The sequence below is a fragment of the Selaginella moellendorffii genome, unplaced genomic scaffold (genome assembly GCF_000143415.4).
Source record: "Selaginella moellendorffii unplaced genomic scaffold, v1.0 SELMOscaffold_29, whole genome shotgun sequence".
Lineage (NCBI taxonomy): Eukaryota > Viridiplantae > Streptophyta > Lycopodiopsida > Selaginellales > Selaginellaceae > Selaginella > Selaginella moellendorffii.
Window position 1 is genome coordinate 741,274 of NW_003314290.1, and position 23,697 is coordinate 764,970.

Here is a 23,697-nt window from a genome sequence, read left to right on the forward strand (position 1 = left end):
CTTATATGAACTACTTAAAATAAACTGGTGGAGAATAATAAAGAATTTCAAAGAATACAACTATAGTTAATATGTTACCTGATATCATTCTTATCTCACTGCAACACAAGCATGTATTATTACACAGGCTATGTGAATTCTAGAGAATTATAAGCAATTTTGATGGAACAGTAATAGTTTCAAAGTCTTGTGTGGGTATGCAACTACATCTGTTCTGAATCGGAAGATCTATATTTAAGGAATATACCAAAGAGAATCCATCTAGCCAACGGTCCATGAACCCTAACCAGGTACTTTACTTTTACTCGGAGGAAAAATCCGTCCGTCCATTTTCATCCAATAGCGACCAAGGTTTTCAATCCACCGGCATTCCCATCAATCGATCGCACTCCCAAGTTTTCCGAGGTAAGAAGCCCAGCGATTCCAAAAGCTCGCGGTCCCTTGCCCAGCATTTGGGCAACACCCAGGATCACGATCACTGCAAAGAACAGAGCAATGGGGTCACTCGATCGCCACCAGAGAACGGTGCTCCTTCTGGCTTCCATGCTCGCCATCGCCGCCGCCAAGTCCTTCATTCAGTCTTGCAACTCCGCCTCGCAGTGCTCCTCGCTGGTGGCCTACAGGACCCCGGCGGCGCAGAGCCTGGGCGCCATCGCCGCGCTCTTCAACATCGACACCGTCTCCCTCCTCGCCGCAAACAACCTCGACTTGCGATCCTCGCTCGACCCGGGCTCTCCCCAGCTCGTCATCGCGCCGCGCCGGATCGTCAAGGTCCCGATCTCCTGCTCCTGCGTCGATGGCATCTGGCGCGGCAATGCCACCCTCTACAAGTCCCGCCCCGGCGACACGCTCGCCTCCATCGCCGACGCTCTCTTTGGGAAGCTCGTCACCGCCAAGCAGATTGCGCAAGCGAATGGCATCGCCGCGAACTTTGGTGGCGCGGTTGCGGCCGGGTCGACGCTGGTGATACCATTCTCGTGTGGATGCGGCGACCCTCTTGCCGGCGGTGGCACCGCGCTGCTCATGTCTTACGTGGTGCAAGGCGGCGACACGGTTGGCGAGCTTGCCCGGGAGTATGGATCGTTGCCGGGCGATTTCATGGCGCTCAATGGCGTCGCCAATGCGTCGGAGCTCGCGGCCGGGGACGTGGTTGCGGTTCCTATCCGAGGTAACGTTTGCTCTTCTTCGTGTTCTTCGTGTTCTTATAGCTTCCTTCCATGGTTTTTTTTATTGATCGTGCGTTGGATTAGCTTGTGGATCGAGTTTCCGTCGCAGCGCCTACGATTTTGGCCTCGTTGTGGCGAATGGAAGCTACATCATCACGGCTGGTCATTGCGTCCAGTGCAGTTGCTTGCCGAATCTCCAGCAGTAAGATCACGGATCACCATCTTTGTTTGCTTTCTTGCGCATTCAAAACTTTTGCTTTTTCTTCACAGTTCCTAGAAATATTTTTCTCGCTCTTTTCTTCTATGCATCGAGCAAATATTCGTAGCTATCGTCTTCACAGCCTTTTTTTTTTCTTCATGCATCGTATATCATATGCGCGTGCTTTTCCCAAGTTTTCATTGCATCGGCTGCAAAGCTTTCTCGCTTTCGTTTTCGATCACTTCCAATTTTTCTAAAGATTACTAGCTAGCAAACTTCATTGATCATTTCATCTCATATCATTAGTTTCTCTTTTTCTTTCAGTTGCATCTAGCAAATTTCTTGCGCCTCCTTTCTCGATCACTTTGAAACTTTTCGATGATCGCTAATGATACTTCCTCCGCAGAGTGTATTGCACGCCAGCCCCGGGGGTCATCAGTGGATCCTGCCCGGACATGAGATGCCTGGGAACGAACCTCACCGTCGGGGCCATGGCCACCGCGGCATCCGTCCAAGGCTGCAACGTTACGTCCTGTCTCTACACCGGCTTCAAGAAAAAAATCATCCTCTCCAGGTACTCAAGACCTTTCACGCAAAACTCGATCAAAAACTCATTTTTCTCTTTGAATCACAGCTTACAATCGGTAATTCTAAACTCATGTCCAGGTACTACGACGTTTTTCATGACTTTTTTCTTGGTTGGCCCTTTGCATTTAAAGCTGATGTTGGATATCTGGAACTTTGTAGCTCCACCACCTCCACCAAGCTATAAATCCGCCGGTGGCTCGCTTGCTCTTCCGCCAGCCGCGGCTCCCGGATCCTCAGGCCTTACAACGCCCGGCGTCACCATCCCTGCCAGCGGCAACTCGGCCTTCGCTCCAGGGCCTTCTACCGCGGCTGCCGCAGGAACTTTCTCGCAAATCCGGTTTGGATCTCTATCTCTCGTCTTGTTGCTGGTGGTTTTGATGATCTAGTATGAGTGACCATCGCGATCTAGATATGTCATCAATCCTCCAAAAGTTTTGCCAACAAAATCGGAGTGTTATGATCTTGTCACTCACTAGTACAACAGTGTTCTTGAGTATGGGACCCTGCTTGTCCATCCAATGGATTAACTTGGACGGTGATCTTCGCTTCCAAGTGTCGAGTGGACACTACTCTTTGTTTTTTTTCCTTTATATTCCTGAAGTTCTTGTGTTCTTCCGCGACTCATTGATGAGAACTTAAAGCACCGCCAAGATCCAGGCTCTTTTTGGTGCCGACGCTTGGAAATCACTGATCCTTGTCTTGATTTGCAACCCTCCAGGGAAGAATCTAAGATCTGACTGGGAGTTTGCGTAGAGGTTAGTGATTCTTGTCTTAATTCGCCAGCTCGTTAGAGTGGAAGATTTTTTCTCGCTCGCGTCAACAAGGACAAGCGGCGTCCAAAGAATCTTCCACACACAAACTAAACGATGCTTCCTTTCGACTCACGCGTACTGTAAATCGTTTTCCTGACGATGATGATAATCTAAACACTGGATTCGTTTGGATTGGATCGAAACACTGGTGGTGCCACTGATCATAGGATCCGCTCTCCATTGTTTACTTTGTCTAGAATTTATTTTTCTACAAAATCGCGTTTTCGCGTCCATGGCCTCTCAAAGTGGACTTCTTCGAAAGTCAATGTTTTCTTAAGATTTGCCTAGGATAATCATGCGTCGTTAGTGTAAAACTAATACATGGATGGAAAAAACGTGTGCTCCATGCTAGCCGCCAGTTAACTCCCAAATGCGAACTTTTATTGACAGCCACACGATGAGAAATAACTGACAGATAGTTCCGTTAGATCTTTCACACTTGGAAATTCTTTTTTCTAGAAATTTCATGCAGGACAAAAACGTGGCGCATTGCTACACGCCCACGTGTGCATTGGTATCTGGCCACACGAAAACCAAGTCTTCCGACCACCCAACGGCAGATCTATGCCGTTCAAACATGACCCTACATTCCCTCCACGGAATTTCAAACGAACTGGGGCCGTTGATCTTGACCACGGAATGTCGCGACACACAACACGCGATTCCAGTGCCTGGTGAAACAGGGAAAGTGGCCGAGGCGTTTAAAGCCCGTCTTCCTCTCACTCTCTCGGTCGCTGGCTGGCCCAAGCATCGCATCACTCGATTGCCGATCGCAATTTTGCTTTTCTTCGCCGACTGATCGATCGATCCACCGCATATATTCGCTTGCGGTGTGCGCATCTTCCACTCTACGCCCCTGTTCTTGGTTCTTGATTAGGTGATAGAAAGAAAGCAAAGAAAGGAAGGAAAGATATAGCCCAATTGCCCACTTCCTCGTGAGGAGATCCTCCTTTCCTCTTATCTGGGTCGCCAATTGGCGGCGGATTCCTCCCTTTGGCTCATCTGGGCTCTCAGCCCGATCGATTTCTCGGCATGGGCAATCCCTCTTTCTCCTCGGCGGGCGACAAGGGCGCGGATTCCACCGCCAGGCAAGTCAATTCATCGTCCAGGGGGACCAGCTCCTCGCCAATCCGGAGGCTGTCGGCGTCGAATCTGCAGCAGTGGAGCTCGGGCAGCAGCGAGACGATCTTGCTCCACGGCCAGGTCGCCAAGCTCCGGATCGAGGAGAGGTACATGAGCGAGGAGGTGGAAACAGAGGGTGTGGAGAGGCTGGCGCTCAGCCAAATCCTCAAGGAATTCTCGGCGGCCACGGCCGCGGCAGCGCAGCAGCAGCACGAGGAATTGATCCGGCCGGTGCTCATGCCATCGCCGCTGGGGCTCCAGCGGACGTTCGCGGCCTCTGGATGAAAGAATCTCCCAAATCCCCCTCTAGGATCATAAAAAGGGAAGCTTTCTCATCTTCCCTTGTTCTCGGGGGAGAGCTTTGTAAATTATGGTGACTTCTACACAGCAGCAGCATAGGATCATAGCGAGCGAGCGAGCGAGCGAGCGAGAATTTGGTCTGGGCGGGCGTTGTAGCTTCCATGGATCACTCACAGGAAAGAGGGGAAAAAAAAAAAAAAAACAAAGACCCTGTTTTTACTAATTGTTTTCTTCTTCTCAGTGTTAGTGTGATCTAGAGAGAAGGTTCCATGTACACAATTGACAATGCCCGGAAGATCATCCTTTTCCATCTCTCTCAATAAAAAGGAAATCTCACTCGCTTCATCGCTATTGATTTGATTTGAGAACTTCTCGTTTGTTTTTTTCTCTCCCACGTGTTTTCGTACGGTGAGAATATCCCGGAATCTTCCCCTTTTTAAAGGTAGCGCTGCTAAAGGAGATCGAGCGAAGAGGAGAGAGAAAAAATGCCGTGCTTGCTCGCGCTTCGCTGCGAGATTGCCACTCACAGTCCGCATGAATCGGCTGTGGATCCAAAGCGGTGGGCGATTGGAGCGAATCCGGCAGCATTGCGGAGCCTCAATCCAATCCGGAGAGCGATGGAATCCATGCCGACGGTCCAGGGGCGAGGAAAGAAGCCAATCTCGCTCACTCTCGGCGACCCCTGCGCTTTCGGCGAGATCAAAGCTCCCCAGGTAGCCGTCCAGGCGCTCACGGACGCCATCTCCGGCTTCCACTACAATGGCTACAGCCAAGCAGCTGGAATCTACGACTGCCGCAGGTAAAGACAGATTAAAAAAAAAAAAGAAGAAAAAGAGCACTGTTAGATCGACGAGATAGCAACTAGAACTTCAAAGTCATACCTTTTTTGTGATTCTGTAAGCTTTTCTTCCAGCGCGGTGGCCGAGTTCCTTTCCAAGGATCTACCGTACTCGTTGTCAGCCGATGACATCTTCATGACGGCCGGGTGCTCGCAGGCGATCCAGTTTTGTATCGGGGCGCTGGCCAACAGCGAAAAGCCGTCCAACATGTTGCTCCCACGGCCTGGATTCCCGCTGTATCAGTCCTTTTGCAACCTCTTCGGCGTTGAAGTTCGCGAGTATGATCTGCTTCCAAACAGCGACTGGGAGGTTGATCTTCGAGGCGTTGAGAGGCTGGTGGATCCGGATACTGCTGCGATAGTCCTCTGCAATCCCGGGAACCCCTGCGGATCTGTCTACACCCCGCATCATCTGACGCAGGTGTGAAAAAGTCCTCGCGTTTCGCTCTCGTGTGTTCTTCCGCTGCCTGTATTGACTTGAGAGAGCTTTTCACCTTTTCACCTTCTCACCCGCTGTCCAGGTTGCCAAGCTCGCGGGGAAGCTTCGAGTGCCGATAATCGCTGACGAGATCTACGCTCATATGGCCTTCGAAGGATCAAAGTTCGTTCCGATGGGAGCCTTCGCGTCTCACGTTCCTGTGTTGACAGTCGGGGGGATTTCCAAGCGTTGGTTCGTCCCTGGCTGGAGGCTTGGCTGGCTTTCGGTGTGTGATCCCGACTGTGTCCTCAAGGAAGCAAAGGTCGTTCGATATAACTTTCCTTTCGGTTGCTGAAATCTCCATTATGATCTTCCCAGGTGCTGGACGCCTTCACAAATCTCGCACAGATGCATCTGTCAACGTGTACACCGATTCAGGTAACAGCGCAGAAAACAAGTTTAGAAAAATGCTACTTACTTTACGTCTCAACAGGCCGCGCTGCCGAAGATATTGCAAAATACTCCACAAGACTTTTTCAGTCAGACTTTGGATACACTCAGCACAAGAGCCGATCTTTGCTACGAGAGAGCTCAGAAGACCCCGGGACTGTCCTGTCCTTCAAAGCCTCGAGGCTCTATGTATATCATGGTAAACGCTTTCTCTCCGGAGTCTGTTTTTCAAAACGTTCCATGCAGATTAGAATCGATTCAGACAAGTTCAAAGACCTCAGAGACGATAAGGAGTTTGCGTTGGCTCTCGCGAAGGAGGAAGCACTCGGGGTATTACCAGGTACAGTGCCTTCAATAAGATATAGCGTGTATGCTTAATGATTTACTTGCGTCCAGGTTCTGCTTTCGGTTTTCCTGGTTGGATCCGCCTCTTGTTTGCTGCTCCTGAGACTATTCTGGATGAAAGTTGGGATAGACTCGAAGCGTTCTGCACACGACATACAAAATAGTCAAGAGAAAATGTCCACACATTCTTTTCACACAATAAAAAGCCGTGTGTCACCAGTAATTCAGCGTCTACAGTTCTTCTGAGCCACGTTTCGCCATGGTGTTGAGTCCAGAGTTGAACACGGCGCCATCAGTGGACAAGCGCGTGAGGAGAAGGCGTGCGACATTCTCTGCGGCAACAGCGCTCGTCTCCATTGTGCTCGCGGCGTTTTCAAACGAATTGACATAGTAGAGATGATTGCCATCAAGAATGACTGGAGCGAAGGTTTCTGGCGCGTTGTACTGGGGGTAGGCCGCCCAGTTGAGTCGAATGGTTTTCCTTCGCACGCTACACAGCAAATCAGACAAGCCGGGAATTTACTTTGAGGACGGTACCTGAAGAGTTTGTCCAGGAACTCATCGGACAACGATGCTCGGGAAAAGACTTTGTAAGCGTTGTCGGTGGCATTATAGCTCTTAAGAACCGAAATAGATATAAATGGAATGCCGGGCACTTCCAACGTAGCGATTAAGTCCGGTAGTTTTGCATCCTTGAGACCAAAGTAATCCTGCTCGGGCAACATACAAAATACGATCAAACCACAAAATCTCGACGTAAAAACACTTACCCGACTGACGAGCCCACGAACGAATGTAACGAAAGTGTGATGCATCGAGCGTTTGGGAAGATCGACGGATGGACTGAAAACGATTTTCTCTTCGTCTAAGGAGGCGGCAATAATCACGGCGTTGCACGTCCTGTTTTTCCCAGACGAGCTCGTCACCTCGTAGACTCCATCTTTGCTCACGACTGATAACACCGTATCACTTAAACCGAGAGAGGCATTCGAGAGCTTGATCAAACCATCAGCCATCTGCCAGTTCCCGCCTTCAACGGCCCAGAGATCGTCTCCAGAACCACAGAGAGAAACCGCACCGGCCAGGCCACTGATAGAAACATTTTGTCCATAGTTGATCCTTGTTATCATCTGGAATTGCAACGAGTAGTCAGAGACACAAACGAAAAACGCAAAGCAAAGCGTGGACGTACCGTGACAATCTCTGTGATAATCTGGACAGACAATCCTTCTCGAAGGAGCTCACGGACAAGTGTATGCTGCGTGTAACCATAGAGTTCGACAGACTCCAGCATATCCTTAACACTGCTGTACGGGGTCCTTCCCTCGTCATAGAAATGCAAGAATCTCTTCAGAAGTTGCTATAAGAACAAAGAGAGAGACACACACAAAAAAGAGAGTGAGAATCGCCAAGAGGATCAAAGTAAAGGAGCAACAGCTTACCGATACAAAGGATCGCATCCTAAACAAGTCGCTACCATAGCGCCACAGCATCCCCAAGGCATTGATCAATCCAGCAATTTTCTTCGTGATGAACGAGCTCCCACCATCCATAGTCCTCACCACGAACTTCTTCCCATCCCAGAGGCCAAACGTCTCACTGTCGGGCGAGGTTTTCTTCTTTAGACCCAGCAAACCCACGAAATGGACAGTGTGGAGGTTTTTGGGATGGAGAATCGAGGCACCGGCTTCAAATCTATCCCCTAGCAGATCCACCATCGCCATTCTCCCCCCGACGACGCTGTTTCTCTCGTAGACATGGATGTGGAGCTCGTTTTGGGGCCGGCCCGAGTACTTGCGGAGGAAATGAGCTGCCGATGCGCCTCCAATGCCGCTACCTACGATGCATACCTTGGTCTGGCTAGCGTCACACGATCCGAGCGTGACGAGGAGCGCAAGCGCCACGATCGGAGCTCCAGCAAGGGCCAGCATTTCCTTCCGTGAATCTCTAGAACCCTAGGCTAGGTAGCTCTGTATTTTAAAATCCTAATCTCAAGAACCTTATTTCGTGAGGGTTTTGGTTTTTAACTTCTTAAAGAATGGGGAGGGCGATCTTCTTCCTGGTCACGGCCGCGATTGTGATCGCGATGAAAACGATTGCTACTTTCCTCAACAGCGGCGACGGCGCCACGATCAGCTACGCCGGACCCGGCTTTGTCCGCGAGGGATGCCAATGGGACGCGAACAACGAGCGATTTCTCGTGTCTCGATTCGAAGGAGGAATCTCGGAGCTGGTCAAGACAGATCTAGGCTACGAGCAGCGGTTAGTCGTGGATCTGGAAGGAGATTTCAAGGGGAATTCGACGCTCGGCATCCGCGTCGATCCGCCGAGGAACCGGCTGCTAGCGGTGGTCGCCGATGCATGGAACCAGAAGCGCGCGGCTTTGATCGCCTACGATCTGGCAACGTGGGAAACGCTGTTCGTGACGAATCTTGAGAGTCCTGGTAAGTCGTATCGATCTTTCTGGCGCGATTTCTCGTAATCTTTCCTCATCGATCTATCTTCCTCGATTCGTCGATCTTTCTCCCTGGAAATCTTCCCTCGTCGATCTGTCTTCCTCGATTGATCTTTGCTTCTTTCTCTCTGGATTTCTCCCAATCTTTGCCCCTAAGTTCTTGAAATTTCTTTGGCAGGAGATCTCCTCTTGGCGGACGATGTGGCTGTCGATCCCGAGGGCAATGCATACGTGACCGAGGCGCTGGGGAACTTCATCTGGAAGATCGATCGCGACGGCAACAATGTGGCCAATCTTTCCAGCCCCGTGTTCACGTCGAAGCCACACCAGCTCCCATTCTACCTGGCCGGATTGAATGGCATCGACTACCACCCCGACGGATTCCTCCTCGCCATCCACACCTGGTCCGGCGCTCTCTTCAAAGTTTCTCTCGACGGCTCCTCGGTGGAAGTGGTCAAGGCGCCGCTGGTGGCTGGAGGGGATGGAATCGCGCTCCTCTCGCCGGACAAGCTCGTGGTGGCTGGAGTTCCCGGTGCCCGACTGCTGAAGTCTTCGGATGGATGGAAGTCTGCCCGGCTGACGCACACGTACGTTGGGCCATTCTACCGCGTTCCATCGGCTGTGACGATCAAGGATGGCAAGGCCTTCGTGAGTCATATGTTCAGCTGGTGGAACACTTTCACCATCAAAGAGGCCATCTTCGCTCCGGTCCGGCCCAAGGGATCATCTGCCAGTCGAGCGGCCGAGCTCTAACTCCAGGTAACTATACATTTTCTTCTCTTTACGGTTTGATCATGCTTTTTTCGTTGTCAAGGCAGGCCACCTTCTCTCCGTCCGAGCTCGACAAGCCCGCCAACTGCGTGTCCGAGCCCTCCAACTTTCCGGATAACTGTACGTTTTGTTGTTCTATCGGATTGATTCGAATGCTTCTTTTGTCTCTCGTTGTCGAACTAACTTAGTGTGCCCGAGAACACGCTGACCAACGTAAAGATAAAATACAGCCCGATCAAGCATAGCCCCCACGTCCTGGTGACTTGGAACTTCGAGCAAGCGACGACGAGTAGAGATCCCACCAGACCAGTGAACAAAAACCCGAAAGCTATCAGCAAGCTTGGATGGTACGAGAGGTAATACTCCGGGGGCTCGAGATAGGAAGTGTGGAGGACGAGAGCAAAGCCGAGGCCGACGAGCATGTTAAACATGGGACCGGCAAAGCAGCCCGCGATGGCCATCTCGGGCTTCCCGGCTCGAGCGATGGCAATGTCCGCGACCAAGTCCCCCATGGAGTTTCCCCACGCCAGGACCGTCAGGCCCAGCAGAGCCGGAGAGACTCCCAGCACGATTCCCAGAGCCGCCAGGCAACCGAGGAGCTCGCTGGCTACGAAGGAGATCCAGAGCACGCTCATCACGAAGGCCATGAAGGCCACGGGGAACTGCGTGGACTCGGGTGGCTGCTTTGTGGAGACGAAGAAGGCGGCTGCCAGGAAGAGATTTTGGACGAGGACGAGGGACCAGAGTGGGAGCTTGACGCTGGAAGCGAAGAACACGACGGGGTGGTCGATGGGGATCATGGAACGGAACATGACGAGCAGCAGGAGCGGGCAGAAAACGAAGTTGGCGGTGGAGTAGGCTCGGCTCCAGTTGAAAGGATTGATCTCGGGGATAGTGGCTCTGAGAATTACGTGCAAGGGAGCTTGGAGCATCGATCGTATCTGCGAATCGCAACGTCAAGAACTGGAAGATCATAAAAACGCTCGTACCTTGGAAGAGCTGAGACTTGCTACTTTGAAATCCCAGAAGCTGGCGAGGAAATCCTTCCAGGACTTTCGAAACGATTCCTGGCACAGATTCAAGCGCTCGACATCGGCTTCTACGTAGATCTCATCGATCCCGGCTTGGACGAGCTTTTGCGGCACTTGGTCGTGATCCAACTGTGCTTCCCTTGCCAGATCCATGACCACCACCACCACAATGAAAACCGCGTAGAAGCTCACGAATCCCACGGCCTGCCAGAACGTCACCACCCCTTTCATGTAGACCAAGAACACGAGCCCCACGGCCGCCAGGTAGAACACCACGTCTCGCACGAATGGCAGCGGCTTCACGGAGAATGGAGCCGCGACGAGCGCCACAGATCCCACCACAAACGCCGAGACGAAGGTCCCAGCGCTGATGATCGCCCCCAGCCCAATGCGAGAATTCCCACCCCCGATAGCGGCCATGGAGGCGAAGACGTCTGGAGCTCCATTCCCCAGGGCCAGCAGCGTCACTCCCCCCATCGTTGGAGACATGCTAAGCATCTCCACCATGAGCGTTGCCACCGGCGAGAAGAATCTTTCGGCGGTCTCTGCCAGGCAGAAGAAGGCCAGGAGAACAGCGGCGAGGAGGAGTGGTACCGACAGCCAAGATCTCTGATCCAGCGCGCAGTAGTGCAATGAGACGTAGTTGAGGACGCTGCGGCCGTTCTTGCAGTGGAGGCGCGCGTGCTCGCAGCGCCGCCGGGGCGGGAGGTTGTCGATGCTGGCGCAATGCCTGTGATCCTCGCTTGATTCCACAAGCCCTGCCGCATTCTGCCTGGCGGCATTGGTAATCTCACCGAGATACCGCGCATTGCGTGATCTACCTCCAGGAGCCGCGGCGGCGCGCAGGGATTGGAGCTGGGCCGAGGCCGTCCAGACACGGTAGAATCCGAGAACGAGGAGCAGCACAAGCTGAGGGATGACGACGCTAAACCGCCGCCTCGCGCGCGTCCTCCTATCGGAGTCCTCCATCTTGAGAGAAGGGGAAAAGAACCCTAAAGCCCCATTTTAGGATAATTACCTTTGAATTTTATTAAAAATTAAGAATATTTGTCAAAGAAAAATAATTAATCAAATATAGAGAACCCAATTCCGCTAGAAGATATAGCATACCCAAGATAAATAAATCTTTTTTTCTAATTTTACAATGTTAGAAATTTTGATTGTATACAAGGTTAAATTTATATAAATTTTACTACTATTCATCTCTAGAGAAATGTATAATAATGCAAGTGTTAAGGAAGATAAGGTCATTTTTAATCATCATTAAATTTGAATTTAAATTTTTTATTGTCTTTATAAAAAGGTACAAAACCCTAAAAACATAAACAAGATTGCTGCCATGCTTTAAAAGTAATTGAGTTTTCATAAAACTGAAGAATTATAGACTACCAAAAAATAATAAGCTAGTTTGGAGAAATTATAATTTTAATTGCATACTGAGCTAAATTTATTTTATCTCAACTCTAATGATGCCTATAACTTTCATAGTTTACTAAAGAATAATAGAATTTTTATTATGTGTCTGGTTTTACATTTAAAAATAGACATAAGTAAATCTATCTAGATATTCACACTACATTAGAGGTGTTGAAAAGAGGTACATCCAAAGATAATAATTATATGAGAGATATAATGTTTGTATTAAGAAAAATTTGTACTAATGCTTTATGATAAAATTATGCATTCATGTCTCATATATGACATGCTGTCTAATATGGTATAAGTAATCTCATACACATAAAAATATCAAATTCATTTTTTAATAACATCTCAAAAATGACAAACCCTTTTATATTTTCAATTAGTCTTCTTGCTCATAATTTTATTGTAATCTACCAGCAGCTTTACAAGAGTTTTATTGTTGGTCTCAATATTTATACAATGATTTATTTGCTTTGTTAGCTTATGTTATTATTATATAAATGCAATAAAAACATCAAATTCAAATTTAATGATGACAAAAAAAAGATCTTATCTTCCCCAACACTTGCATTATTGTGAATTTCTCTGGATATAAATAGTAGCAAAATTTAGATAAATTTTACCTTGTATACAATCAACATTGTAAAATTAAAAAAGAAGATTTATTTATCTTGGGTATACTATATTTCCTAGTGAAGATGGGGTCTTAGTTAGTACTCTTTATTTAAAGTTGCTATTTAAAAAAGAGAAGTTCATAATTTCAAAATAAAGCACAATACTGTGTCATATTTTTGAGAATGATACAACTCCACTACACAAGATAGAGAATAATATTTTGAAAAATTTATATTAGATATTTAATAAAATATAAAATATTATTACACCTCTAAAACCTTTCCAACCAGAACATGATTTAACAAAAGATCAAGAGTAAGACATTTTATAACTCATAATGCATAAGATAACCACTATGAAAATTCAATGATGAAAAGACAAAATTCTTGGGAAAGAAAAACATAGAATGAAAAAAGTTCATAGATATAAGAATTTAAAATATTAAAAAACTAACTTCTCAAGGAAAGTGTTTTAGGCTAAAATGTAATACAAAAGCTCCCAATTAAATATCCAGATTAATCAAATTAAAGTTAAATAATAAATAAACCAAGCTTTACCAGGATTATAATTAGGTGATCTCATGCTAGTAAGCTATATATGGAAGTCATGATTCCAAAACAATTAAGACATTTTGAAAATTTTAATAATCTGCTATAAGATTGTCTATAGCCAAAACAATTCAAATCATATATAGGTAAAAATAAAAAAAATAAAATTTAAAAATATATATCTATTAAATTATTCAAAACTATTTACTATTCAGTAATTATATAAAGGAGAACATGATTATTCATTAACATAAATTATAAAAATAATAACATTTCAAATATAACAATGGATCCAACACATAACTAGATACATATTAAAATTTTAACATTTTGTATATGATATATTATTTAACATTTTAAAAAACAATATAAATATGTAAATTTTTTCATTTATGTTTTTATTTTAGTATTAAAATTTTTGTATCAAGCTTATCAATTATCAGTAAAGTGTTTTTTCTCTCAATTATTATTTTATCAATTATCCTCTTGCATTCTTATTCTCAATAGTTCTTTATTTTCTTGAAACAAAATTTATATTTTTGATAATTAGTTTTAAATTAAATTAAATTAAAATTATTATAATAGTTCACATTTTGCAATATAAATGAAAACTATAATGATACTGAAATTTTTTTCAAATTATAATAAATCATATTATTGACATATAACACATATACAACAATAATTGTTGAAAAACATTATAAATAATATTTACAGCTATAACTTATATTAATTTTAGGATGACTATTTTAGTAAACTCTAAACTTGAAACCTAAATAAGATTCTGAAAATTGATTAATTAACAATGATTTCTTTTCAAAAATCAGCATTGGGTTTTTTTTACACTAAACTGGGTTTTTTATCACTAATATTTTCTTCAAAAAGCAAAAAAAAAAGTTTTAAATATAAATGCTAATTTATATTTCAAAACAGTAGCACTCTTATAATTTCTTTCTTGCTTGAAATACTTTATTAGCTAGTGTTTTACTAAAACAAATTTAAATTCTAAATATTAATTATTATATTAACATTCAAACTTACTTTTTGGTAATGTTATATATATATATATCATCTTGAAAAATTTATTTATAGCAATTTTATTCTATTGTTGCTATCTTCATCCCTTAGGGCTGCAATATGCAAATTCTAAGTAATACACTATATCCAAAAGTCCTAAATCAAAAGTCACAACTATGTTTAAAAGTCCCAAAGATTTTCACTGAATAAAATGACAGTTTGGGAATTCTTTATGGTCAAGTCAACTAGTGCATTACACTAAGAGTATAACATATCATACCATAATTTTCTTATTAAATATATAAATATAAATGTATGAAAATATTCAATGTTTATAAATAAATGTATGGAAAACATAAAATTACTCATAAAATTTCTCTACATAACTGTTTTTATATATGGAAAAATTTCAAGCAACGAGATCATATGAGTCTAAAATAATTTGAAAACTAAACATCAATTATAAACATAATTAAAATTTTCAATTATTAACATATTAATTAAAAACATAGATGTAGAATATTATCATATATATAAAAGTATTAAAGACCATATGGAACATCGATTGTAAACATAATTAAACTTTTAAATTATTAAGTTTATAATTAAAAGCATAGATTAACACATGACCATGTACATAATAATATTAATATATTTTATATATGATATTGTGTTTATGACAATATATTAATATTGTGAATATAAAAATATACATAAGGTTAATTGTTTTGTATTTGCATTTCCAGAAAATATACTTTTTTATATAAATCTTATCATTTATGAGTAAAGTGTTTTTTTCTCATCTTATCAACTCTACTTCGTGATTTTCTGGTATTATAAAGTATATTTTTCAAACCTAGATATTAAAGAGCATAAAACTAAAATTTATATAATTTAAACTAACATACTACTATATCCATGAATAATTAAAAATAAATTTATATTGCAAGAACTACTACTTTCTTTTAGCTGTAAGAAATTTTTCACTTTATTAATACTATAGATTACCATTATCTAAATAAAATATAAAATGTAAAATGTATTTTCAAGATGTGAGTGCTTGGAATATGGAAAGGGAATACAAAAAATGTGCATATCAATTAGCCCAAAAACTCTAGCTTATATATAAGAGCGAGTGGTCCGCATTGAAACCAATCTGACGGCTACTAAAATCCCACTTTGCTAATATTAGTATACGGCATCGTAATTGTACACTTGGGCCTCACATCATCCCCTCCTCTCAGAATAATGGAAGACTATTAGGGTTCTCTCGTAGACGGGCCAGGATCTAGAGGAACGTCAGGAGGAAGCATTAGTGGATCTTTAAGTGGTATTAACTACTCCTGATCCTTTGAAGTGTATGAAGTGTTTTAACCGTTGCACATGCACAATCTCCAGAGGATCGGCATGTTGGATGTCATGCTGAACTTCATAAACTTGTGGTCTAACTTGCCGCAACACTCAATACGGTCTTTTTCATTGTGCAAAGAGCCCCTTATATAAACCACGTACCGTAAGATGGGGAAAATCGATTAACACCAAATCATCCACTTTGTACTCTGTAGGTGGACGATGATGGGAGTTATAGTGCTGTTGTTATCCCACTTGTATGCGGCCTAAGTGTTTAGTAGAATCTACTCGAACAAGTGGAAGAATGCTTGTCAAATATTGATCCCACGATCTAGCATTGGCAGCTCATGGCAATCGCGAAAGTAAATCTAGCTCCGTTGGTAATATTGGATCATGACCATATAGGAGTTTATATGGTGAAGCACTAACAAAACTCTGCACCCCTGTGACATATGCATACCGAAGAGACAGCAAATAACCATCCCAATCCGAATGCTAAAAGTTCACATACTTCACAATCATCCCTTTGAATGTCTGAATGAGCCGTTTCACTAGACTGTTTAATTATGGATGATAAGCACTCGTGAAAGTGTGGCATATCCCCAACCGAGATGTCAAAACATGAAATGCCTCAGCCATAAATGCGGGACCATTATCCGAAAGAATCCGCTCTGGACAAGAATGCTAGAACACCACTCGATTGAGGAGGAAGTACCTAACAACAGTTACAGAGGCACTAGCAAGAGCACCAACTTCCACCCAACAAATCAAGTAATCAGAAGCAATAATAACATATTTATTGCCAGTAGTCAACTGTGGAAAACATCTCATAAGATCAAACGCCACCAACTCAAACAAACAGGAAATGGCAATTGACTTCAACCGTCCTTCCGCAGCACAAGGGGGAGTATCATGAGTTTGGCACCAAACGCAGCTACACACATACCGGATAATATCACGTCGCATCTCTGGCCAATAGAAAGATCTGCGCAGCTTCTCGGTGACACGACGGTGTCCCATATGCCCACCTAGAATAGGAGAATCATGGTAGGCATGGAGAAACCGCGGAATAAACACCAAAGGCACCACCAGCCGTAAATGATCAGCAGGATCCGTCCCCACAAAATAAAGAAGGCCATCTTCAAGGCGATATTGAGAATGTAAATGCCGAAAAGGTAAGTCATCAGCAAGTGATGCAGGATTCTTAAACCCATCTCAAAGCCTTCGAATCCACGGCTCAATCTTTTGAGCCTCGCGAACCTCATCAAGAGAAGGTAGATCTTGCTCTATGCCCTGTGGACACTGAACGTCAAGGACAGCAACCGCCAACGGCACATAATCCTCATCTAGAAAATCCACAGATGCTGGAACAACAGGTTCGTCAGAAACATGAGAAGTGAGTGGAGAAGGAAGAGGAGCTCGAGAAAGAGCATTAGCATTAGCCATAGAACTCTCTGGGCGATGAACAACATCAAAATCATATATTTGAAGCTTCAAAGCCCATCGAGCAGTACGACTAACCAGGTTCTTTTGCTTCAATAATGAAGTAACGGCAGCATGGTCACCTTCAAGTAACATCTGAGAACTATGTAGATATGCATGAAGTTTCTCGAAACCCTAGACTGCTACTAAACACTCTTTCTCCGTCGTGGAATAGTTCATCTCTATTGGTTGTAACATACGGCTTATATACACAATGGGATGGCGCTGACCAGACACACTTGAGCTCTTTTGCATCAACACACCTCCAAGACCAATGTCAGAAGCATCCATGCGCAAAATAAAAGGTCGAGTGTAATCAGGATATGTCAAAACCGTAGGAGTCGTCAATAGCTCTTTGAGATCCACAAACGCCCATTCACAATCTGAAGACTAGATGAAAGATGACGTTGATGACTTCAGCAACACTCATAACGATGCAGTGGGATCAGAAAGATGATCCACAAAACGACTGAGATACTGCACCTTGCCCAAGAAGCATTACACATCATTCACACACTTCAAAGTAGGGAACTTCAAAACAGCCACAAGTTTGTCAAGATCAACTTGCAAACCCTCACGAGAAATACGGTACCCAAAATAAGTTGTGTTGTTAGACCCAAACACGCATTTCGACTGCTTCAACTTTAAACCAACATCCCATAGCCGATCTAACATTTTACAAATATCACGAACATGCTCCTTTCACATCCCCTCTAAGTGGATCAAGATATCATTAATGAAGTTAGCAATCACCTCCAGCATATCACAAAGAACTTCGTTCATCATCCGCTGAAAAGTTGTTGGAGCATTATTCAAACCAAACAACATTACCAAGAACTCGTACAAATCAAATAGTGTACAAAAAGTAGTTTTAGGAATATCTTCTTTGGCTATCAGTACTTGCCAATACCCAGAAGCAAGATTTAGCTTGGTGAACCAAGACTTCGCCCCAGACGATCCAAGAGATCAGCAGTGTAAAGATAACACATATAATCATTGTATTATAGAATAGTGATTATTAGTGAATTATATAATAGAGTTTCTTTGCTTAAAAGAAGAAGTAAACCTGCATTATCATAGAAGTGTGAAAATGTCATCATGCACAACAAAATTGCATTTTGTTTTGTTACTGCTCTAATCCCAATTTCCAAAGCATGTCATTAGTATTACCGTAATAGTAATATAACTATTCAGTAGCTACATTATCAGTAATTAAAAATCTGTATTATTTGAATTTATTAAGATTATTGTGAAAGTTTTTAAATTTTTTAATATCATCATTTAAATTTATCATCCTAACTTTTTTATTTTTTTATGTATGACATGTTGTTTGTCCTTTTTCTCTATGGAACTGCAGAAGGTAGCTTGAGTTTTTCTTTCATCTCTGAGAGGAAGCTAACAAAGCTTTTGCTTGTAGTAACCCAAGCATAGATGGTGAAAACTGGTGGCAAGGCCATGCACATGCTACTCAATTCCCAGCCAAGGCACTCTTAAAAGGATTGATTCACCAGGTTTAATATTTGTAGCATCACAAGTCTCCCTGCAAGCTGCCTTGGTCACTCAGAGAAACTGAGAGACAGTCTACTTCATGATTGAGTTGAAGGAACTCAAGTTGGTTCTTTGGTTGTAGTTGCTATTTGTGGGATTGAAACACCAGAGGATCTTCTCATAGATGGCCTGGGACATGAATGCATCCTTGCCAACACTGATTTTCAGGGGTTGTTCATGTAAGTAGTACTCATTTCCTACAAGTTTGGTACTCTGTGCAGGTTGGGTCATTTGTCTAACACAGCGAGGGGTGAAATCTCATTGTAAACTCCTCACTATGGCCATGTCGATGTGGTGGCAGCAGCCAGAGAGCTTGCCTTCAAGCTAGACAGCCCGAGCTTCAGGTTTTGAAAGAAAAAAAAAAGCTTGCTCTTTGCTCATGTTGTTTTCATTTCTTTAGCAGGTAGCTCTAGATCATAAAAAATATTTGGCTTTTTTACTTCCATACTTGGTCCCAGTGGGAGTGTGAAAGCTTTTCTCTCAGATTTCCCAGACACTTGCTGGGCGGGAATGATGGTACATATGCATGACTTTTTCCTATATTGTTTTTCAATCTCTTTCTCTTTCTTGAGCAACTATGGCAGTGCTTTCCAAAACTTACACACTTATGGCGGATTTCCCTGCATTGATGCTGTTATTGCCTACATCTTTGAAGATAACAGCACATAGATGATAATTTGATAACATCACTTGATATCAAATCAAAATCTGGATTTGATCATTTGTAATCTGGATCTATAATACAGAGCACTTAGGGATGGACGGTTTCCTGTGAAAGTCTGCAAGAACAAGGTAACTGTAGAGTTGCAAGGAAAGAACCTTCAGGAACTTACTCTATGAGGAATCAAATAATCCAGAACACCTTCTGCTCGAGGTTCCTCGGGGATATGAAAGAACACGAGAGATTCCTTACTGACCTTGCCATAAGCAAATATGTCTGCTTGGGCATATAAACTTGTCATTTGTTATAAAAATTTACTAACAATCTCATCTGAATGAACCATCAGCCTGTGGTAACGAGAGTAATAACAGTTGTCTTACTTCTCAAAATCACTGATTGCTGTCTTTTGATGATTCCAATGAATTCGCGCGGAACAACTTGATGTTTGTTACTATCTGAAAGTACTGAGCTCTCCTTCACCAAGGCGCAAAAATGCAGAAAAGCCAAAGTGTTGAGGCTGATATTGTCATTAAACTTGTTTTTTTATGAACACAAGAATGCCATTCACAGTCTGTGAATATTGTGTTGTTCTCGGTTTCAGTAATGTGTTGAAAGTAATTTCTGGCAACTTTCTCCACCGGTTCAAATGCAAGATGGATAATGCTGCAATCTCTATCTGTTGCAGCAGTAATAAAGATCTGTAATTGATAAAGCATTGATACCTTGTCCAAAATTACTCAAAACTTTGTTACCATAACTGTAATTTTTGCCAACTTGGATGCTGCCTCTGTTGAGATCTGTGGTACTCAAGAGGGAACTTGGCAACCTCTTCAGGAATTTTCTCCACTTCTTGGCTTTTACAAGGAAATCAATACCCTTGTAAGGCTTCTGGTTGAAAAGTATGATTCCTTTCTGCATAGTGTAAAAAGCTTGTAATTGAATGCCCAGTCCTTCATACATCCCTGGTGTATAAGGTGGAAAAGTTATAGAAGAAATTTGCAGCACTGGCGCTCTCTTACAATGAAGCAGGGATAGAGATTACCTGAAGCTCAAGGTTGTAAACACATCTTTGACTGCACTTTCAGTTGATGCTTGATCTGTTTCTGACTCTAATGGTTCAGTGGTCTCATCACCGACTTCTGTAGCAATATCTCCTGCCATGGATATGCTTAGAGTGTCCGGTTCATGGAGTGGGAATGTCTACTTCAATGCCACAATTGCTCGCAAAGACATTTCTAGCAATGAAACTATAACTTCAATATTATGTCCTGCAGAAACAAGTTTCTTGCCAATAAGGTCCTGTCCGCAGAAAAATCCAGACTTTTTAAAAAAGAAATCCGATGAATGACATGATCACCTGTGTCACATTGAAGGCATATTTTAAATTTTTCAACATCCAGGCAAGTATCACTAATCCGCATAGTGGAAGCTAGCAAGGAATGAAACCACAGTTTGTCTGACCTGATAAAAAAATTGGGCCAGTGCAAAATGGAATAAAAGATGCCAGATGCCATATGCCAATAGCACTTTTAAATAAGGGAGTATGATGGCACGACCTTGAGAACAGAATCCTAAAGTATAGATCTAAATTCTAGCATCTCAAAATCAGGAAATTTATCATAGTTTAATTGAAAGTTTACTCAGTAAAAGGGTCTTAAGTGGGTTGACCACTAAAGAGCGAAAAGAAAATTTTGCAAACACAAGAAAATGTATGTGACTCAAGTGTTAAAATATTGAAATGTTGATGCAAAACTTTTTTAAGGTTATTCAATATATTCAATTTAAAGCTTTAACTAAACATGCAATTTTATCAAATGAGCTATCCAAGCTTAAACACTTAAGTCTTTCCAAAGTTGGCCATGAGATAATAAAATTGAGATTTATAAAGATCTCTTAATGACCAATGCCAAATTAACACTAAATGTGAGTTTACTATTTGGTGATTGAATGGTATCTAAGGCAACTTAAATATAGTCAATGAATGGTGTTTAGGGCCCTTTTAAATAATTTGTTGCATAGTTACATGCAACAATGCTTGGTTTGCTTAATAGTAATGATCAAATGAAAGTTTATAATTATAAACATGTTTATATTTTATAAATACAAGATTAATTTTATTCAATATCAACTGTTAGATGGTAGAATAAACTAAAATATACTAAAAGTGTTTAGGAAAGTTTATAAATTATAAATACTTAATTAATCTAAATGAATAACAAATGGTAGAATATCCTAGAATATCAAAAGATATCAAAAATTGATTGGTGTAAAAACACTGTATGGGGTTGCCAAAAAATAAGCCATTTTATTTTGGATCATTAATCACTCAAAAAATTAGGATTGGCCCAATATCTTTTTTGTTTACATTAAAGTTTTATTTTGCATTTTTGCTTAGGTGGCATCATTTTATCTAATATAGATGGACATTAAATGGTCTTAAGGTGGGGTTCTATACTCCACCTTGAGAGGAAATTTTCCAAAGGGGAGAAATTAAACCCTAGATTCCATGCCCCCCTTGGTGACATTGACACCCAAAATAGAGGGGATAGGATGGTGTTCCCCTTATAAATTTCTCCCAAAGCCTAAAACTTAGTGAAATATAAAAATAAAATAATGCCATATGGTTAAATTGCCATATCGTCTAAACATTTTACATATCCACTTCCATATTGAATTTACCAATCCTTCTATGGTGTAAACTATGTGAAACAATTAGTCATCCATCCATATTGTAATCCTATAGTGGATACTTTCGTCCAAGAATACCTTATAATAAAAAAAACATATACATGGATGCCCAATATATATGAAAATGCCCCACAAGAGGAAGGACATATGCATGGATGCCTAATACATATGATTTCAAATTTAGGGGTAGGAATATACTTTGCTCAAGGGTATATTATATTTTAAATAGCTATCAATTAATAGGAATTGAACATGTGACATTTTCTTTAATACCAAATGTAGTGCACCTTATCTTTCTTCCCTTAAGTCAATTGGAAAAGAGGCAATTGCTTAATGAAAAAGCCTTTAGTGGTTATTTTATCCCCATTTATCCCCAAAGTTTCAAAAATCCACGATGACAATATATTCAAATCTTATTCCATGATTGCATACACTACACCCTTACCTTATCCATGGTTGTAATTTAGTTTCTATTCTAGTTCACTAATAGCTCAAATTCATGTAAATATAAATTTTATAATTCTAGAATTTTTTTTTTTTAAAAAAAAATCTATGGAGGAGAGGGCTCTTTTTTTAGTGCTAGCATGGGATCTATGTCAAATACAGCTATGATCTAGGTATTTTTCATTTTCTCTTAAAATTTTACAATGAATGAAAATTTTACAATGCATTTTACAAGCTAGATATTTTTTTCCAATTGTGTTTTCACTTTGTTTTGAATGCATTTTTGCAATAACAAGGATTTCATGGTAGGGGAATTAGAAATTCCTTTTTCAAAACTTTAATATCACTCCCTCTTCCAAAAACGTTTTTTGATGGAGCAATAAGTATTCTAGAGGTATAAAAAATATTATTCATGTTTTTTTTTCTGATTTTATGACTTGTTTTCCTAGAATGAACTAACTTTAAATGATGACCAAAAAAGAAAATGGTTTACTAATAAGAACATGACTCTTCAGTATGCAAAGAGGATAGAGAAGGAAAAAGATCGAGAATGCAGTGGCCATAGAAAGTCAATGAAAGGACAAAAGAAGTGATAATGCATTTTCAGGGTTTTACATTCACAAAGATTTCGTTGCACACAAAAGCCATAAGAGTCACAATAGGATGAATTTGCAAAAAAGTGAAAGTAAATTAGTGATTACAAGAAATATCCCATCAATAAAACTATCATGAATTTACTGCGAGGATGAAGAAAGATGTGAAGTTTTTCCATACATTCGATAAAGGCCTTTATAATAAAATGTTATTGTGGATAACACAATCAAGAGCTAATATTCCAAGTAGCCATTAAGTTGATACATCTATGGATTTCACAATTGCAAGTAAGTCATCGGGCTATAGTAAGTTCATTTAGATTTTTTGATTGACTTTTGTTGTGATTGCCATCAAACTCTAATTCACTACTAGTTGTTTCACTTAGTAGTAAATAATATAAATACTTGGTTTGCTTTGAATTTATCGGAATTACGAGGTCACCGCAAGGTTGGATATAACACTATACTTTGGCTTACAAATATGGTTGCATGGATTTTCAGGGGCACCACCTTGTAATCAACCAGAGCCAACATCTTTAAAGAAAAGTTCTTAGACTTGGGAAATAGAGGGAAAATATTCATGGGGAGGAGTGCCTCCATTTTTGTCAAATAGTTCAAAGTCTTGGGATACAGAGAGATAACCACCCAGGGGTGTCCACACAGATAGATAGATATATAAAGATATCTATACATATCTCTATATCTATACATACATACATACATATATATATATATATATATATATATATATATATATATATATATATATATATAGACACACACACACACATGTATGTATATGTATACCTATTATAAAGGATGTATATATATGTA

At 41.8% G+C, this 23,697-nt stretch overlaps 5 protein-coding genes across 9 annotated transcripts; 3 read left to right on the top strand and 2 right to left on the bottom strand.

Moving 5' to 3' along the window:
- Positions 1 to 381: 381 nt before the first annotated feature.
- On the top strand, positions 382 to 2,522 carry LOC9646164 (lysM domain-containing GPI-anchored protein LYP6). Its single transcript, XM_002975845.2, has 5 exons — positions 382 to 1,168; positions 1,251 to 1,368; positions 1,772 to 1,939; positions 2,000 to 2,031; positions 2,113 to 2,522. Exons 1-5 carry the CDS (start codon positions 496 to 498, stop codon positions 2,337 to 2,339), a joined length of 1,218 nt encoding a protein of 405 aa, XP_002975891.2. The 5' UTR covers positions 382 to 495; the 3' UTR covers positions 2,340 to 2,522.
- A 1,951-nt stretch (positions 2,523 to 4,473) lies between these two features.
- On the bottom strand, positions 4,474 to 8,217 carry LOC9645643 (farnesylcysteine lyase). Of its 3 annotated transcripts, XM_024680900.1 has the most exons (9): positions 7,681 to 8,217; positions 7,431 to 7,598; positions 7,009 to 7,368; positions 6,776 to 6,948; positions 6,456 to 6,728; positions 6,170 to 6,380; positions 5,922 to 6,114; positions 5,069 to 5,857; positions 4,474 to 4,977 (listed from the first exon to the last, which is right to left on the bottom strand). In XM_024680900.1, the coding sequence occupies exons 1-5, from the start codon at positions 8,167 to 8,169 to the stop codon at positions 6,470 to 6,472; spliced, it is 1,449 nt and encodes a 482-aa protein (XP_024536668.1). In that variant the 5' UTR covers positions 8,170 to 8,217; the 3' UTR covers positions 4,474 to 4,977; positions 5,069 to 5,857; positions 5,922 to 6,114; positions 6,170 to 6,380; positions 6,456 to 6,469. The 3 variants fall into 3 exon arrangements, with proteins under 3 accessions (XP_024536668.1, XP_024536667.1, XP_024536666.1); XM_024680899.1 differs by having other exon boundaries at positions 6,231 to 6,728; XM_024680898.1 differs by having other exon boundaries at positions 6,170 to 6,728.
- LOC112348436 (probable aminotransferase TAT2) lies at positions 4,649 to 6,461 on the top strand. The gene is made up of 7 exons (XM_024680901.1): positions 4,649 to 4,986; positions 5,101 to 5,446; positions 5,547 to 5,765; positions 5,822 to 5,881; positions 5,937 to 6,092; positions 6,140 to 6,233; positions 6,290 to 6,461. Exons 1-7 carry the CDS (start codon positions 4,673 to 4,675, stop codon positions 6,400 to 6,402), a joined length of 1,302 nt encoding a protein of 433 aa, XP_024536669.1. The 5' UTR covers positions 4,649 to 4,672; the 3' UTR covers positions 6,403 to 6,461.
- A 2-nt stretch (positions 8,218 to 8,219) lies between the features above and the next one.
- LOC9646165 lies at positions 8,220 to 9,630 on the top strand. Of its 3 annotated transcripts, none has more exons than XM_024680902.1 (3): positions 8,220 to 8,682; positions 8,872 to 9,452; positions 9,508 to 9,630. In XM_024680902.1, the coding sequence occupies exons 1-2, from the start codon at positions 8,277 to 8,279 to the stop codon at positions 9,444 to 9,446; spliced, it is 981 nt and encodes a 326-aa protein (XP_024536670.1). In that variant the 5' UTR covers positions 8,220 to 8,276; the 3' UTR covers positions 9,447 to 9,452; positions 9,508 to 9,630. The 3 variants fall into 3 exon arrangements, with proteins under 3 accessions (XP_024536670.1, XP_002975892.1, XP_024536671.1); XM_002975846.2 differs by having other exon boundaries at positions 9,512 to 9,630; XM_024680903.1 differs by having other exon boundaries at positions 8,875 to 9,452; positions 9,512 to 9,630.
- LOC9645644 (cation/calcium exchanger 5) lies at positions 9,608 to 11,490 on the bottom strand. The gene is made up of 2 exons (XM_024680897.1): positions 10,454 to 11,490; positions 9,608 to 10,405 (listed from the first exon to the last, which is right to left on the bottom strand). The coding sequence occupies exons 1-2, from the start codon at positions 11,462 to 11,464 to the stop codon at positions 9,644 to 9,646; spliced, it is 1,773 nt and encodes a 590-aa protein (XP_024536665.1). The 5' UTR covers positions 11,465 to 11,490; the 3' UTR covers positions 9,608 to 9,643.
- Between the last annotated feature and the right edge of the window lie 12,207 nt (positions 11,491 to 23,697).